This window comes from Podarcis erhardii (assembly GCF_964252035.2).
Source record: "Podarcis erhardii genome assembly, chromosome: 5".
Lineage (NCBI taxonomy): Eukaryota > Metazoa > Chordata > Lepidosauria > Squamata > Lacertidae > Podarcis > Podarcis erhardii.
The window spans coordinates 27,307,055-27,326,178 of NC_138509.1; the positions used below are offsets into that span (position 1 = coordinate 27,307,055).

The window sequence follows — 19,124 nt, forward strand, 5'->3', positions numbered from 1 at the left end:
CTTGATCTTCAAAACTAGTCATACTTGGCACAGAATCCAAGACGGGTTGATACTGACTTCCTTGTCACTTCATTTCTCTGAGCCATAGTGGGCTTGAATGAACACTCTCTTGTACCTACTGCAAAAGCAAGAGCAGTTTCAACCTCCAGGGATAATCAAAACACAATGTTCTTGTTCCATGCCTGTGTCTTGGCTAATCTGCCCTGTTGCGCCACTGTGCCCATTTCTGTCTGTGGTGTGTGCATAAATGGGTCTGTAGATCAGCCATCTTGTGTGCACCTCCCCATATGGGAGTCCTGGATTTGCCAGTTGTGCCCCATGCACTCTAGATCTGGTGGGATATTGTGTGCCAGGAGGCCTTGTTTATTTGCGCATAACATCCCCACAGCGTGTGGAGGGAGGAGCGTGGGATCCGGGTGTGTGTACATGCCTTTTCTACAGTCATGCAGTTGCTTCTTTAAGTTGAAAAAAAAAACCAAAACAGCTTTGCAAATAAGTTGTAACTGAATATTTAATTTCCCCACACAGAAGACAGTTTTATCAAGGTTTTAGGTTATTTCATACCACTGATGAACAAATAGGCATTTTTGATTTAATCGGCATCTAGAAGTAGGCGGTGGTTATGTCTAATGAGAACAAAACAAAGATAAGCTTCAAGGATGTTTCTCTGAAATTATAACATTACCAAATAACATGTCTTTTGCTTTTGAAGCTGGGTTTCTGAAAAGGAAGTGTTTTATCTTTATGCAGAGCAGGAAAAGCATCATTTACCCTATAATATTTAACTGCTCCACTCATCTGCTCTTTTTAAGATTAAAATTACAGGCCCCCAGATTGCAAGTTTTGCTATTTGTTTTCTTTTGATTGCTGCCTTTGGCTCCTTAGTGAACTTCATCAGCAGCACTGTGGGTAACTGTAAAGAATTCTGTGGGACTCTCTAATAAGCACCACAGCATTCCACAAAAATGACAAAATTCACTCAGAATTTATTTTTAAAAAATCTTTTCTAAGCAATTTCCCACAACATGCCCCCACTTTTTAAATTGCATGCAGAAAAAGGTTTACTATTACCATGCTTTGCCTCTCAGGTTCCTGTTTTTCTTCCTGTTAAGACTATAGAAAATAATGAAGTGGAATTCAGAACAATTATTTTGCCAGGTCTTGTATCTATTATTCTTTTGGCCCCATTTTTCTGTGCAACGTCCCCCCCCCACCAAAAAAACATAGCTTGCAAGTTAATACTTTATAAGATGTTTATTTTCTTCCATTTAGCCAAATAACTCAGATATTAACATTGGATAGTGTTTAGATTTCACTACCATTTGAACTATATATTTTACTGATGCAGACGGATGAAAATAAACAGCTTGTAACATATAGAGTTACAGGCTGTGAGTCTATGTGGATTTAGGGGAGCCTGCGATGGATTAAGGGTTTGCAATGGATTCATTTTCACTAACTCAGTTAAAATAACTATGTAATCATTATTTGTGCTTAGTTTGAGATTCATTTTCATAATTTACCAAGGGATTTGTCTGCATACATTTTGATGCTTAATGGCCCTCAATTGATTGAAGTTCCTTTTCAAGAAATCGTACACACAAAATAGCAAAATTGCTTGATAATGAGACAGCAGTAAAACCCAATTGTACAAAAAAAAAAAAAAAGGTTTATGTGAAGCAAATGTGAAAAATGTCTCTCTCTCTTTTGCTTTTAAAAGAGCCATAGATACATATTCAATCCGTTCTAGAGGGGATTTAACAGTGCTTGTAGTACATGGCGTTCTAAATGTCTCACATATACATTTGTTGCTGTGAATTCAAACACTGCACACACACAAATATCTGTAAAGATGCAAGATTACATTTTCCATTGCCACTTTTACAGATAACAGCCCGCCGACAATGGAAACATATTTATGATGAATTAGGTGGTAACCCTGGGAGCACAAGTGCAGCCACGTGTACTCGTAGACATTATGAAAGGTAAGATAACAAATATGAAATGCTTGTTTAATAAAGGAGAAAAATTAATTTGAAGGGACTTCAAAGCCTTTTGTAAAGAAATGGGGACAGAGAGGGGGGGGGAGGCAAGAAGGCCTCTTACAAAAGGCACAGTAAATATTCCATCACCAGTTTAGTCCTGTAATATGCTGTAATTTAAACCAGTGTGTGTCTCCGATTGCAAAGCAAATAAATCGGGGGATCTGATTCCTTTCTTCTTCATACCTTGTTTTACCAAAGCTTCTATAATATAGAAGCTGTAACTGATGAGCAAAACAGATGATAGTTTGATGATGGACAAAATGATCATATCTTAACTGCTTTGGCTGGGTTTTGTTGTTGTTGTTTTTTTTGTCTTTTAAAAACCACTCTGCAGATAAATGCAAATAAAGCAATGTATGGCTGTCTTCAGATTAGTGGGATGTTCCCATTATAAGTCACGGGGGAAAAAACATTTCTTCCATATTCCTTTAATGTTTTCTTCTCTCCTTTCTTCTTGCAGCTGACAACCATTTATCTTTCTAAAGTGCAGCAGAGTTGCTGTTTTATAAACATTGATTTTGTACCCTTTCTGAGTTAATAATAGTTTCCAAAGGTTGGGTATCCAGCGTACATCGGATAACATGATACGGTTGTGATGCTTCCTTAAAAGAATTTTGAGAAAATACGGCCATTAATAAAATATGTGTGCTTTCAAGCTCTGAAATGAGCAATATGATCTCATGCTCCAGATCACTAACTAGTTTCCTGTAGGGGCCAAGAGAGTGTTTGTTTATCACCATCTTACAGCATTGCAATGCTTTTTTGACATACGTTGAACATACGTGTCTTTTCTAAAGTGTTAACTGCTAGCCAGACTGAAAGAAGTGAGGTGCCATCCATATTCTGTATAGGACTATTGTTCACTTTAAATTCCAGAGTGAAAATCTGATTAGTCTTACAGGTAGGTAAGTAAATGTCTTCTAGCGTAGGAGCTTGGATGGAACCGTACAAATTACGGACAATCCACATTAAGAGTTGGCCGTTCTCAGTTGATCCCACTGAATAATATGAGTCAAAGTAAACAGACTCTTTGGATCATAGCCAGTGAGCACAGTTTAGAGAATTTTAGTTTAGGCAAGTCCCATTAAATCCAGTGGAGGTTAGCTGGTTCCTTGTCACCTTGATTTCCGTGGGATTTTGCCTCGCTTGGGAGAAAAAGAACATAGTGTGGTATCCAACTAAATCATACTCAAGGGTAGACCCATTGAAATCAATGGACTCGACTAATTTAAGTGCATAAATTAAAATTTGTCTATAACTCAATTGCATACAAACCGCCTTTAGCAATCTCCCTATACAGGAGAGGCAGTGTTAGTGCCCACATGGAAGGTGACTTCTGTGAGGGACATTTGAGTGTAGTCTCCATTTCAGGATCAAGCGACAAGTTATGTTAAGCACATTTTTTTTAAAAAAGCATGCTTCATTGGCCACCTAGTTTTTGAGAAAAAGCAGCTACGCGGAGTGGCAAATAATAGCCAAGGTGTCAATGTCACCCTGATGTTTGGCCCCGTTCCAGATTGTGGCCTTGATTGCTTTTTCTGGAAGAAGAAAAAAGTGGCCATGGAAACACACTTTGTGGTTTTAATGCAATCTTTGATACTCATTGCAAATCAGTGGCTGGTGTAGCGGGCGGAGGTAGGGTTGATTGGTCCAAATACCCTCTCACCCCGCAATAGATAATGAGTGGAGCATGAATTTCCCCTGATCATGCCAGGATGCGTTTGTGGGGCAAAGGATGTCTGGCCACGCCTAGAATTCTTTCTCCCAGACTTTGGCGCTTCTGTTCTTGTTACTCATGCTTCCGTTCTCTTGCTGTGTGAGAACTGGGAACAAAGAAATGGGCTTGTTGGTGCTGTTGCTTCTGTGAATTGGACCCTACCTTTCTCAGACAGGAATATTAACTTTACAGGTGAACGTTTTCTGGCTTCTTGATGTCTCTTGGTTTCTGCTCTCCCCCCACCCCCATCAACAGAAGTTTGCATTTCAGCCAGGTTTTCCTAAAGTGGTAGCTAAGTTAGCTGCAGTTTTCACACTTCAGTTAAGCAGCATAAGGCCTACTTTGTAGATGAGACCGGATTTAAAATGTAATAGGAAATTTGGAAAGAAATTGGGAGGCCTTGCCTAGCAACATTAGATGGCATTTTGCAAAATGTTTTGAATAAACTATTAGAAAGAAAGGCCATTGGATCCATTTGTCTAGGTTGCAGAACTCTTCTTTTTCAATGAAAGCAGTTGTAAACAAACAAAATTGGCAGAAGTTGACTGGCACCTAAAAACTGTATTAGCAGTTGAGTTGCAGTTGACACAGTTTTCTGCAGGTTTGATTTATCCGTTAGTAGCAATTTGGGCTAGATGGGAACAGTACTGTGGCTCAAGCATGCTTTGCACCCTCCATATCTCATGTGTAATCCACAAATGGATAGAAGGATATCTCAGTTGGTAGAGCATGAGACCCTTATCCTCAGGGTTGTGGGTTTGAGCCCCATGCTCAGTGAAAGATTCCTGCATTAAAGGGGGCTGGACTAGATGATCGTCATGACCCCTTCCAACTCTACTATTCTATGATTCTATGATCTCAGGTGTCAGGACTAGGAAGGGATCAGCCTGAGATGCTGAAGAGCTGCTACTAGTAGAAAATGACAGTGACAGGGAAGATGGCCTGACATGAAAAAGCGCTCTCTGTGGGCTCCCCTTTCAAAAATCAGTGTGTGCTCCCCCTTTCAAATAAAGAAGGGCTAAGCATGATTTCAGTGCATTATTGACATATTTGTTTTTTTTAATTGCAAGTGGCTCACTTCCAGTAAACATTTTCATTTTTAAAACAAAGTGTTGTTGCCAGTGGGTTCAGTAAGTGTTATTTTGGATACGCATTCTAAGCGTCCTTTTGCCTTATTAATGAGTGCAATAATGCAAGCGCTGGTTGCTTTGAGCCGAGAATCAATGGATGTTTTTATTTAAAGCATAGCAGGAATCGTATAATGCCCATGAATGCATTATTGTCGCTGTAGGGCTGGCTGGTCTAAACCTGCCTCTCTGATTGGTTTAAATCAAATCAGTCCAAGCACTTCATAAAAATGTCCTTGTCAGCCCAGTTTGGCTTGCAAACCTATTCATCTCTGTCAGTTTTTAATATTAGTACCAGCTCTTGGCAATAGTCCATTAGTACTGTACTTAATTGCTCATGTTACAGATGATTACCAATATAAAAAGCATTAATGTTTTCCCATTGTGGAGCTGTTGCTATGTACGTGACTCAACACATACAAAGTGTGCAAGTTGTTATTATTTTGATCAGGAGGCTACAGTTCTTGTAAATTACAGTGGCTGATCACATAAAGTAAAGACATTATGGGCTGGCTTTAGTACCGCAGCAACACAAACCTGGATTTCTGATTTGTGCGCAGTCAGGATCCTGCATTTCTATGTTAGGTCATCTGGGATTTAGAAATCATTGAAAATGGTCAGTTTTCTCATAGAACAGTGTTCTTTGCAATGTGTTCTAAGGATATTGATATCAGATCAGATGCAGTTTTCACTCAATGCCAGTGAAAGTGAGTCAGGGGTTGGTTTGTTTTTCACCCCTGCGCAAAATACGCAATGGATGATTTTAGTTTCCCTGAGTAAATAGACAATGATGCTGTAAATGAGCAGGAAGTTGTGGTTTTTGTTAGGGAACACACACACACACACACACACACACACATATCATGATGTGTTTGTGATATCACATTTCCTAAACAAAATGTGATTAAAAAGGAAACGGACTACACATTAAGGTTATGTCTTCTTCTATAAATTGACTGTTCAGGAAGGTCCACTCCTCACACCCTTCACTGATTGTGTATTCCCTTCCAGAGAAGTAAATCTGAAAAGTTGTAACTCCACCTGACAGAGAGTATTGAGATTACTAGTAGAGATGCCAAAGCTCAAGAATGGTTTAAGGAAAGCTAGTAAACACACACACACACACACACACACACACACACACACACACACACCCTCTACAACATAGGCACATCCACATATTAGATTCTCTTGCTTTTCGTATCCTAGGATAGTTAAAATATATGAAAGACGAAACTCAAAATCCATTTGAGCCATTTTCCTGGCAGCAGACACCCAATAGCCTGCCGCCCCTCAATTTCTGGTTGGAGAAACTCACAGAGTTATCTCCCATTGAGAACAAAAATGTAGTTTAGCCATGCACACTTCTTTCAACTCTGAAGAGCAACTGCCAGAAGAGACCAGGGCTGCAGCACATGGGGTGGTTTTAACCCTTTCTTCCTGCACTGTGGCCCCAATGAAAACCCTTCTCCCTAACCCCTAAAAGCTGCTGTTGGTGCAAATGATAGCTTCTTTCCTGGGACAAATATCAGCTATGGGAGAGGAATTTCATCAGGTTAAACCGCTCTCTTCATGCTCTGCAATCTAATTCTTGATCATACACAGAGTTGCAGTTTAACACTGAAAAAAGAAGCATGCACGTTTAATGTAACTTGCAATTTGGGCCTTATGACAGCCATATTCTCATTTGAAGCTCCCTGCTCTGATCTTTATTTCCTCTCAGTTCCCCACCCACCCTTAAAGGGACAGATACCTCTTCTACGACATCATTTTGTATAGGACATTGCAGACTTTGTGTCTCAGTGTCAAACTTTAGTCATAAAAATGTTGTTTTTAAGACGTCTTAGTAATCAGGGTATCTTGGACTACTTGAATTCCAAATGTCTGCTTTCTGTCTGTTACTGACCATTTTTTATATTCAGTGACAGCAGTGTCAAAATTGTTAGGATACTTCCCAGCAGAACTGAAACCTGCTAGGCATATACTCCATAATGTTGTGACATCTATTGTACAAAACCCATGGCATCATCGTACAATAGCCAGCATTTAAGCAAGGAGTAAATCACACGCAAGTGATAGGTTGCACATTTGAACTTGCTGAAGTGTGAAATCACAACAATCCACGCATGCAGCAGAACCAGAGGGCTGTTAGATCTTTCCCTTCACATGTTTCCATGGTTCCACATATTTTTTGAATTACATTTCTATCCCACCATTTCCTTCAAGGAGCTCAAAGTGGCATACGTGGTTCCCTCCTTCTCCATGTTATCCTCACAGTGACCCAATGGAGGTAGGTTAGGTTGTCAGACAGTGATTGGCCCAAGTTGTGTTCACTACTTCATTAATCCAAATATTTAAATATAATGTCAGTTGTGGAATCAGAATGTTTGTGCATATGTGTGTTTTCCTTGTCCCAAACAAATACATTTAAAATCCAGGTAGAGCAACAGGGCACTTATTTACATGTCAAAATGAGAATTTTTACATATTGCAGATAAGTAAGCCAACAAAAGCCGCAACAAACAGATCTAACACTGTCATAGATGTTACAACGTTAACCTGAGGGCTAAACTCTGTGACTCTTCTACCTCCTAGGTAATACAGCTGACGACCGATTTTGAATTATATTGAACTGAGCATCAGGTGGTCTTCCTATATTTAACCGAGCTCTCAAGCTGATGCTGCACCACTTGTGGTTGCCCCTCCCTCTGTCCAATACTTTAGCAACATTTAGTGTGTCATGCCAAAGATTTAATAGTTTTGGTCAGGAATGAATAATCTGTTGTTTTACTTGGGCTTTCAATTTTATTTTAATTCTATAACCAAAACTGTCAATAACTAAACAATAACTAAGGGACACAGGTGGCGCTGTGGTCTAAACCACAGTGTCTAGGGCCTACCAATCAGAAGGTCGGCGGTTCAAATCCCCGCGACGGGGTGAGCTCCCGTTGCTCCTGCCCACCTAGCAGTTCGAAAGCACGTCAAAGTGCAAGTAGATAAATAGGTACCGCTCCGGCGGGAAGGTAAATGATGTTTCTGTGCGCTGCTCTGGTTCGCCAGAAGCGGCTTAGTCATGCTGGCCACATGACCTGTCTGCGGACAAACACCGGCTCCTCGGCCAGTAAAGCGAGATGAGTACCGCAACCCCAGAGTCGTCCATGACTGGACTTAACAGTCAGGGGTCCCTTTACCTTTACCTAAACAATAACTAAATAACTAAACTGGCTGAATCAATTCAAAATTGTATGTCACTGATTCAGTAAATTGTGGTGGCAGTTGTATAATTTAAGAAAAAGCCCCATTGGTGAACTCAGAGGGACTGGCCTCTAAGAAATAATATACAAGACTCTGTGGTGACCATGTGAGTAGGAAGGAAGAAAAAGAGCTTAGGTATACTATGCATGTAGATTGTAGGAGTTGGATGTCAATGGATGGCATTGGAGTCTTTACTTCCACCATCTGGAATACCTTGCGAGAAGCTTGCTTTCAGTGAAAAATGTTTAGGTGTGTGTATGGATGATGTAATTGAGATGTAAATAAAAATGTAGAACTGAACCAAATATTTGTAAATATTCACATTTGCCAATTCTTCCATTCTAATTCTGAAAGCATGCGTTTGCCCTTGTAATTTCAGTTTGTATTTTGAATGGTTTCCCCTCAAAACTCAAGCGCTTTCGACTTTGGCATCTCTTGATTTGAGTTGGCAGGCCTCAGAAATGAAAACTGATCAGCAGAAGCTGTCAAATACTGTCAGATGCTAAATACCATTGCATGCCAACTATCAAATAGTGTCAAACACCATTGCATAACAACTGTGAAACACCAATATTAAATACCATTGCATGCCAGTTATCAAATACTAAATACCATTGCATCCCAACTAGCAAAAGCTGTCCAACACCATCTGTCAAATTTGAAAGATTGAAATAAAATCTCAGACTCAAATGTATTATACAGAAATCAAATACCATAGGACATAAAATAAAAATATCAGATATTTGATAAGCATTACAATATTCAGAGAACATGCGAGTATAGAGCTGTATACAAATTCTAATAGCAATAATAATTTGCAGACCCAAATTCTGAGGAGTGTTTTTTGAAACTTTATTGTTTGTTTGTTTGTTTGTTTCTAGACAACACTTTTTTTAAAAAAAAATACAATTTCAGCTCTCTTTTTTAAAAAAAGTCCATGTCAGCAAAGACCATGAAGTCTTGGTTTTGTCGGTCTGATGTATTTTCTAACCCGAACTCATAAAGGAGCCTGGTTAGCCTTGGTTTCCCCTATAATTTCATAAGAGAATTTTTTGGTTTTCTGCATTCAATTTTTCCACAGTAAAGTTTTAAGATGACTTCTGGGTGTGGGTGGGTGTCCTTAGTTGATGGTTAATACATTATCTTATTTGTCTAAATTTAGACAACCTTTCTTTCCTGTTTCTTCACTATACTTCAATCCCCCAAACTTGGGAAACACAAGCTCTGCTAAGTCTTTTTTTTTTACAGGACAATAAAGTATTTTTCATCTCATGCAGCCCATCCATCCATCCCATAAGGGGAGGGGGGAGAGAGAGAGAGAAAGAAAGAGAGAGAAACTGGTACCTTTGAATATTATCTCTTTCCATGCTATCAAAATTCTCTTCCTCTCATCTCCTCTAGTGCTTTGTGAAATTTCTTCCACTTTGGGACAAGTTGGAATAGTCATTCACATTGGGATGGTTATTTTCCTTTCTTACATGCTCTAATAAGCAGCGATGTCAGTTAACAATGTTGACATTTAAAATATCATAGGCATCTGGATTAGAGTCTATTGAAATGAATGGGGCACTTGACACCTTAAAGCTATTGTTACAGACTCCCTGCATTCTCAGACAGATGGTCCTTTTTATTGGTTACACTGATTCCTTGGTTTAAAAGGCCTCATTCCACAGCCATAACAGCAAGAGGTTTATTATATTTTAAAATGTAACCTGATACTTTAGAGAACAAGTCAGAGGCCTTTCTGCAGCCTTACGGCTGCTGGGTCTTCATGCTCCTTAAAAACTATGGATCCTGTCTTGGTCTTAAATCAGTCATTTGTAATGTATCTGAACAGTTCAAATGCTTGCTTTTACAGAACAAAAAAATGTCCAGCTGAAGTGCCCATAAGATTATTTCATGAGGGGGAAAAACACATCTCATATTCCAATATCCCCATCCTGATAATATGAAAAGCGAAATCTATTTTTACCCACAAAACCAAGTTAGGTCAAAATAAGGCATTGGAAGCAGGTTCCTGAAACAGCTGTAAAGACATATACATATGCTGTGAGGAAATTTCATACACAAGAGAGTCCAATAGTCCAACCAAAATGTTATTTGTTTTTCTTTGCTTTGCTTAAAGTATTTAGAGAGAACTTTGTAGAAGTGTGTACATTTCAGGAGCATCTGTAAGCACTAACATCCTGTCCAGAGGGGCAATAGAAAAACCTATTATACTATCTATCTAAAAAATGTTTTAGTTCCCTTCACTAAAGGTTGTAATTAATAGGAGGTTTGGGGTGCAGGTTGTTGAAAACATCCCGAGGCAAAAATTAACCAGGTCTTGTTCCATACTGGAAACTTCAGCTAGTTCTTTGTTTAACCAAAAAGAAAGCAAGAAAGCATCAAATAAAAGATTTTTCTTTTGCTAGAGCAATTCTCTCCCCCACTCTCCTGTGTTTCTTCTAGGAAGTAAATTTGCTCAGAAGTAAGCCTCGCTGAGTTTAATGGGACTTAAAAGGTAAAGGTACCCCTGCCCGTACGGGCCAGTTTTGATAGACTCTAGGGTTGTGCGCCCATCTCACTTAAGAGGCTGGGAGCCAGCACTGTCTGCAGACACTTCCGGGTCACGTGGCCAACGTGACAAGCCAGCACCAGCGCAGCACACGGAAACGCCGTTTACCTTCCCGCTATAAAGCGGTACCTATTTATCTACTTGCACTTAAGGGTGCTTTCGAACTGCTAGGTGGGCAGGACGTACGCCCAAGCAAATGAGAATAAGACTGCTGCCTAAATTTATTTGTATTGGCCATTGGGAATAACAAAACAGAAGTAAAGTTCAGAGACATAAAGCCATTTTTGTACAACAGAACTGCCATCTGTGGTACATGACGGTCATATATTAAATAAGAGTGAAGAAAGGCATAATATAACAGGAGAAGATGCAAGAGTTTTCTTCCCTTACAATATGGGCTTCTCCCGTTTCACAGTCTGCATGATATACTTGCATACCAGCAAATCAGATGCTAGATCAGCCAGTCTTGCTCCTCTCCACATGCATGCCTTTTTTATTTTTCAAAGAGCCATATGTATATTTATCCATTTATATATTCATCTGTCCCCTTTTAAACAAACATAAATATTTAAAAACAGCTTCAAAACTGCTTCAGGGATTTTTGGGGGGTGTGAGGAGTAAGTGGACAGTTGATCCTCATTCAAATGCCGCCATATTGATAAACCTATACAAACAGCAGCTCATCTTGCGTCAGAAGACAGTAACCAGTCTGCAAATGAAGGAAACCTCCACCGTTCCCATAGTGATCCGTTTGTACAGACCCAAATGTAACTTAAAATCTTATTAACTAAAATAATAATTATTGATCACCTCAGGCCTATAGTAGTACTTGAACTGACTTTTGGCAGCAGGGCCTCTAACTGTCTCTAAGAAAACCTTTGCAATTTGTGAATTTCATTGTGAGTTTTCCACCAAGCGAGAGTTTGAGAATCAATTATTTGCCTTGGCATTTTTTCCTTCTTTGATAAATAACAAGAGGGTTTCTACTTATATTTCTGTCCTCGGGGCTTTATCATTAAGATTAAATAACTGTACTCTCAAGCATGCCACTGAACAAACATCTTTTCAATTATGTGAGTAATGGATGCTTTAACAAAAGAACTATTGAAAAGTCTGAAAGCATGTTTCTCTCCCCCCCCCTTCCCCTCTAAACTAAAAATATTAAAATTAAAGTATCTAGTGACAGAAGAATGCCATTGTTTGCTCCTTAAAGCAGATTCTTAATTCTCTAGTCAAAATGTCTTACGTGTGTTTGCAATACTTGTTCACAACTTGTTTTGTAGTTTTGAAAACTACCTGAAAGCCATTATCAAGAGATGCACAAAGTGTGTTGTTTTAAAATGGAGGAGCCTTCTGGTGGTTTGTGCTCCAATGTTCTCCCGCCGCTTGTGTTTGAAGCCACTTCAGCCACAATGTATAGGTATCCTGTAGCTTATTGAAGAAATACTTTCCCCCTCAAACCAGCTTCCAAAAACTTAAAGCACAGTTGAACAGAGGTGTGTACTTTGAGAAAGTCACTGCACATGTGCAGATGACAGCTTCGTGGAATACAAGGGTGCCTGCTCCTGGGGGCCGAGGCACTGCGGCTCCCTGATCTCTTTTTTGAAGGGGCCAGGCCCCTTCAAAATGTCCAGAGGGCCCTCCTCAATCCTCTGCAGAAGGTGGCACCTCTGGTGGAATAGGAATTGCGGGGTTGCGGGCATGAGGAGACACATCAGGTAATGTCCTTCGGATGAAAACATCCCCACCCACCCACAGGTTTGTACAGCAAGATAAAAATGTGCTGAAACACTACAGGGGTGAAACAACCTCACTGCTTTTTAAGCCTCTAATGTTTACATAGCTTAAGTCTCAAGAATAAGCTTTCCTCGTTAGCTTCTTTGTCTGAATATTGTGGGAAAATTGAAAATAGCCTTCGGATCAGAACTGGATGCAGGCAGGATCTATGGAAGCCCAAGGACAGTGTTAGGTGAGGTTTTAGTGACTTTCCTTTCCATATATGCCGCCTTCCCATTTTTTGGTCGTATGTGAGGTACTTGGCAACCTTCCCTACTGGGTTTCAGTACAAGTCCCCGATTAAAGGAATAAAGAGAGCTTTCTGCAAGGAATGAGGTAGCATTGTTTGCGAACAAAGCAAAGCTGTGGTTGGTTTTGCCAGTAATGTACGTGTTTGATTTGAGCTACAGATCAGTACAAGTTCTCCTTGTGAATGAAGAAACTTATTTATATACGCACACAATCAGGGAATTTAAAACAAATAGCACACCTTCAGAATGTTAAGTTAGGTTGTGCTTTGGGAGCCATATTGAAGTTCTGAGCAGGAAAATTTTGCAAATACAGTCTTCAGTATATGGTATTCAACCTCTTCTCTGCTGCAGCCACAGCAGGAAAGGTCGCAGCTGGGGGGCGGGGGGGGGGGGCTGGCTTCAGTTTGCTAACTTAAGCAGCCACAATGCAAACATGTTACGTATGAAAGTCCTAGTCATGCATACCTTCGATAAACACCCTTTATGTGTGGTCGGATGGCAGGATCAGGCATGGTGTGTTCACACACTGGGCCTCTTATCTGTAGTCCGACAAAAGGAAGGCTAATAGCAGATGAGCCAAACTTGAAAAATAATGATTGATCTTCATGCATCAAATTACACATGTATGGATGCCTCATAGGCTTCATCTGCACTATACATGTAAAGCAGTGTTAGGTAAAAGTAAAGGGACCCCTGGCCATTAGGTCCAGTCTCGAACGACTCTAGGGTTGCAGCGCTCATCTTGCTTTACTGGCCAAGAGAGCCGGTGTACAGCTTCCAGGCATGTGGCCAGTAGGACCAAGCTGCTTCTGGCGAACCAGCGCAGCACACGGAAACATCATTTACCTTCCTGCTGGAGCGGTACCTATTGAGCTACTTGCACTTTGACGTGCTTTCGAACTGCTAGGTGGGCAGGAGCAGGGACCGAGCAACGGGAGCTCACCCCATCGCAGGGATTCAAACCGCCAACCTTCTGATCGGCAAGCCCTAGGCTCTGTGGTTTAGACCACAGCTATCCCACTTTAAATAGTCATGACTTCCCCCAAAGAATTCTGGGAACTGTAGTCCCCACAGAGCTACAGTTCCCAGTGTTTTTTTACACTCAGTCCCCTTTCCCAGGGAACTATGGGAATTGTAGCACTGTGAGGTGCATAGGTGGCCTAACAACCCTCAGCACCCTTAACAAACCACAGTACCCAGGAGTCTTTAGGGGAAGTGGCATGATACTGCTTTATACATATAGTGCAGATGGAGGCATACTTTCTGTGCGAAAGTTCTGTGCGAAAGTTAAGTGCATCAATAAATATTCCCATCAAAATCAAGGGGAGTGAAAAATGCTTAGCTTTGATTGGCACCCCCCTGTGTTAGAAGCATATTAGGAGAGATATCATGTGCCATCTGTTAGCATGTCCTACTGAACATGAGTAATTCAGTATCCACGTTAGTGTGTACCCCCATCAACCTGCTCCTGATGTTATGGCTTGCAGTTGCAAGGTGTGCTACCCTGATTCAAGCTGCAAGCTATAAATAGCAGGTTTACGAATGCATTCTACTACTTTCCTGATTCAGTATGGAATGGCACTTCCCTTGAGCTCATGCAGTACTGTGAAGATAGAATGTCTTTAAAATAGTGGTATACTTTCAGGTCAGTAGCTGGAACTAATATGAAGCGCTAAAGAAAGGCCAACATCTATCGCTTCAAACCTCCTTTACGAAAACTGTCCTAGACAGAACATACACACATATGGAGGTGCCAGTATTATTGATCTGTTCTTAATCATCACCGTTCTTCTTGATCATCTTAGAGTCCCCATCACTGTAGTGATCTTCACTAACTTGTTTTTATCGTAGAAAGACTCATGAAAGGGCAATGGTTACCAGGCAGGTTTCGTTTTCCTGCTTGTACTGCTGTTTTATAGAATCATGCAACTTCACCTCTGAAAAGGAATTGCCCGCCCCCACTATTTCGCTCTGCACAGCTTGTTTGTGAAAATGGCCTCTTCAAAGTGCTTCAGAGGAAGCTAATGATGAATCAGTGTACCCATATTAGTACCATTGTCTTTTTAACTCTTGTTCCCCCCCTCAAAAAAAAACAACAAAAAAAAAACAACCTCTGGAATATCTGGCGAGTTCCATATAGACTGTTGGAAACCTTTGTTTCTTTGTTGCGTTGTATTTTTTAGAGACTGAAGATATTTTTTTTCTAATTCAGTAACCCTATGAAGTAGATTGTTGCTGACCTGGTTCTGCAAGCAAGTAACTTGAGACTGAGATTTAGATTGCTTCCACACACCACTCCAGACCATAACTGACAAACAGAAAGCATAGCAAGGAGTTTCTAAGTAAAGAGGTATTTCTGTTGTTGTGGGAGTTTAGTTACTTCGCTGTTATGACACAAAAGTGGATGTAACCCCTGTAGCTGTCATGCAAGCCCAATTGGATTAGTTGTGACTAGGATGGATCCTGCCCCACAGCTTGTGGGAGATAAGCTCATTTGTGTGGGCTTTAAGCTCATTTGTGTGGAAATTCCTCTAGAGACCTGACTGAGGAAATCTTGACCAAGGAAACCTAGCAAAGACAGGATTCACCTGGAATTCGAATATTGGTTTGAGAGATTTTGGGGGGCTACATTTCTTACATGGCTATCAATATTCCTTTAATGATAAGAGTGTGGTACATCTTGGCTATTCTTCAGCAAGGATTGGTACTCTATAATTTCTGCCATTTTCCTAGCATCCCCTTTTTTATCAATTCAAACTATTGTCACTGTAAGAAAAGGGTGTTGTGACAATTGAATCATTCCTGTGAAAGATGATTATGTATTCCCTTAGATCTGAATCACTTAAGAATGCCATTCATTGTCAATGGAAAACAAACTGGGTCCTTGAGGCTAATTTTTTGTCTCTAATGTGTCCATTGGTCTAAGCATGGGCGCATGGGCCATTTGCACATTAACCGTGGAGAGGTATACCCACTGTTTGGATCACGTGCACCGAGAAGAGGTTTTCAGCAGCAATCATAGGCAGCAAAAGAAGGAATCAGGGAAAACTGACTCGCAAAAGGAATAGTTTTACCCATGATCCTTGAGCCCAAGCTACCTGAGAGTGAACTTTGCTAAAGTAAATGGAGCTGCTTTAAGAGACACAGCTGGAGCTATAGGAAAAACAATGCCAATCATTTGATACACAGGTGGGAGCAATGGGCAAAGGTAAAAGGCTCTCCTCAAACCAACAGGGATGGCGGAGTTCACACAAAAGCTGGCTGCAGGCTTTTGGCCTCATGCCTTTGCTGAACCAGGGCCATGATAGCTCCCTGATTTTAGGATGAGCCCTAAGTCTTTCCTGCAATATCTCAGAATAGCGCAAACAGGTAGAGCGTGAGACTCTTAATCACAGAGCCCCACGTTGGGCGAAAGATTACTACACTGCAGGGGGTTGGACTAGATGATCCTTGTAGCCCCTTCCAGCTCTATGATTCTATGATAAGAACTTATGATCCCATCCAGTTCCAGTAATGGAAGAATGTAGGAACTATGCAGGAGAGGCAGGGATGGTTGCGGGGTTGGGGGGGGGATTACAGTGTCAGAGGTTGAAATGGGTGCTATTGCCTTGGCATAGGAAGTTGCCTTTCGCCACGTCAGAGTTGATCACTTGTCTGTTTTGCTCAGTATTGGCTGCTGTGATTGACACCAGTTCTTCCTGTGTGTTTCCTATATTTTTACCTTACTCAGAGAAGCAAGGGGTGAGGCCAGAGTCAAGCGAGAAGAACGCCACTCCCATAGCATAAGAATGAGGTCACAATGAAGAGTTAAATATGGAGCTGGCAGCCTTGACTACAGATTTCCTTTCCTTTCATGCTCCCCCCTCAAGAGTTATTCTTCTAACCCCTTTTATTTTTATTACTATAAATAGATGCAGTCCACTACTTCCTGCGCAATAGAGTTGGACTTAAAAGAGTAGTTGCTTGGCACAAGAATTAATCAGTATATGAAACATTAGTACTTATCACTTTAATATATATTTTTAAAAACACACACACACGCATAAGATTTTGAGTTGCAATTTTCCCATGGCGCAGGAGAAGAATGTTGGCTAATGAAGGATAAGAGTTGTGTGGTTAATGCCTTTTATGAAATACTAATGATGAAGACATGTTTGACATGCTGTAAAATACATTTTTCTAATGTGAAGTTTCTGCCTTTTGTTGGAGATGAGACAAAATCCCCAGAGGATTTTAGAATTTGTAAATATAAAATTATCTGCCTCCATGGTTCTCCCCCCCCCCTTTTTTTTAAAGGCTGGCAGAAAGCCAGATTACTTACATTACTGTAATAGATTTGATGACCTCTGACTTCTGCTGTGGAGAAGTACATTGAATTTTTCATTACATCAGAGAATGCTGAAAGCAAAAAACTCAGAATACTAGGCACTAGTATTTAATTCAACATTTAGCCAAGCAAAATCTTTCTCCTCCCCCCCACCCCCGCTAAAAGGGGGGGGGAGTACCCACAATTAAATGTAATGTATCTCTGATTGTGTCGGGATTAATAAAACACTGATTTGTTCATCCAGCTCGTATTGATTTTTAAGTTGCCTTTATTTATTTTTTTAAAAAGGATAATCTTGCTTTTCATAGTCATTGAATTTAATCATAAGCTCAGTTGATGGCAAAGACTTCCCTACTGTTTCTGCTCTGGGCTGGAAAATGTTATTCTTGTATTATTCCAGTGGAAAAAATAGCCCCGTGCTGTTCAGAAATCTGCTGCCTGCAGAAGGATTGTTCTTTAATACGCTACTGCTTACACATTCTCGTTATGTTAATTATCCTATAAATAATGCATTTTATTAATCTGAATGTAGACATTGCGTTCATAATAAAGGCATGTTCCACCCCCGCCCTGCAAACCCAAACGCTGGGTTACGTGGAAGTAAATGCCCTCCTCTTACTGTGTACTCCCCTCCACTGCGTTTCCTCTATAGTCTTCCTCTTGTCAAAATTTAGACTGTAATCTCCTTGAGGGCAGAAATCTGCCTTTCTTTTCTTTTTGCTTATGAAATTCCGCAAAGCAGAATGCATATTGATGATATTCTTATGCGTAACAACAACAACAGCGATGGTTAAACCCACATCCCCATTCTTAGGCTTTCCGGCAAGATTGCTTCTTACGAATACAGGAACTCTTCTCCCAACATCTGACACTGAAAACTCTTTCAAAGTCTTTTTTTTGTGTGTGTGTGTGTACATGAGGGTTTATACGGATTGTGGTTCGTTTTTCTGTTAATATTTGCGAAACACCTTCTTTTATCTTGCACCGAGGTTGATTTAAATCGCCTAAGCGACAGCTATTTAGCACAAAATTGAGCTGCTCATTTCAAGCGTGTTGCATTCTGTGGGGGAAGTTTTAAAGCAGAGAATCATATTCTGCCTGATTTGGAGAATATTGACCTGCAGTTGACTAAATACAGTGTGTGTGTGTGTGTGTGTGTGTGTGTGTGTGTGTGTGTGTGTGATGTTCTAATAGTATGTTAGCTGAAGGTTTGAATGTTCCACCAGCTTTATTTCCCTTGTACTATAACAGCTTCTAATAATCAAATGATAAGATCACATCCTGCGGGTAATTGTGTTGTACCGTGACAGGGCAACTGAAGGCAGGGAAGGGTGGGGGGACCACAGAGTGAAAATTCTAGCAAATGGAAACCTCTCTGTCAACTTGCAATTGTTCATAGCGTTAGGCTTCATTTTAATCCTCCTAAGCTCTATGCTTTTTTTTTTAACTTTGCTTAAAAAAACCCAAAACCAACAACCCCACCTCGTTACTGTAGAGAAATAGCATTGCGTTAGAATTTTCTGTTCAGGGTTGGGGAGCTGATGCAAGTAGAACAAGCCGTCCTTGTGTTTTGATTCAATTTTTACCTTAGTCATGCCTCTCTCCAGATACAAGAAACATTTAATTCCAAATTTCCTGCTGTTGGCGCTAGGCATTTGACCAGCTATGTGAAATGTATTTTTGCCACTGTAGCCTCTGCCAACTGCTGAGCTCAGTGAAAAAAACAAAATCACAAAAATGGAAACAGCAGGCCCATCCTCCTGTAACGTTGAACTCTCATCAGCCATGACTCCTAATTATCCTCTGACCTAATGAGTTCCAGGGATTTATATGGCAACAAAGAGGCAGGATGCTGTTGTCTTTTTGGTGGTCAAATTTAAAACTGACACAAAAGGGTTTCTCAGAAAGAGTGCTAACAGTGATTAATCTTATCAGGGCTGGCCTTTGTCCTGTTTCTGCTTTAACTGCCAGGATAATCACACAGAATATTTTATTTAAAAGGCCTAGTGGTGGCGGAGTATCATCCTCTAATTTTAAAGCTATGAGCAGCTTTTGAAACATTTACCGAC

At 40.5% G+C, this 19,124-nt stretch overlaps 2 protein-coding genes across 6 annotated transcripts in view; one reads left to right on the top strand and one right to left on the bottom strand.

The window, feature by feature from the left end:
- The window catches only part of ARID5B (AT-rich interaction domain 5B), a 175,667-nt gene that overhangs the window by 146,163 nt on the left and 10,380 nt on the right, over window positions 1-19,124 (top strand). For all 5 annotated transcript variants that reach the window (XM_081861124.1, XM_081861123.1, XM_081861122.1 and 2 more), the window contains one exon: window positions 1,888-1,985. In XM_081861124.1, the coding sequence (XP_081717250.1) occupies window positions 1,888-1,985 (98 nt within the window). The remainder of the gene's footprint in view (window positions 1-1,887; window positions 1,986-19,124) is intronic.
- RTKN2 (rhotekin 2) overlaps window positions 8,054-19,124 on the bottom strand; it is a 72,430-nt gene continuing 61,359 nt past the window's right edge. The window contains exon 14 of the transcript XR_014156378.1: window positions 8,054-10,170. The gene's annotated coding sequence lies outside the window, so the exon portion shown is untranslated. The remainder of the gene's footprint in view (window positions 10,171-19,124) is intronic.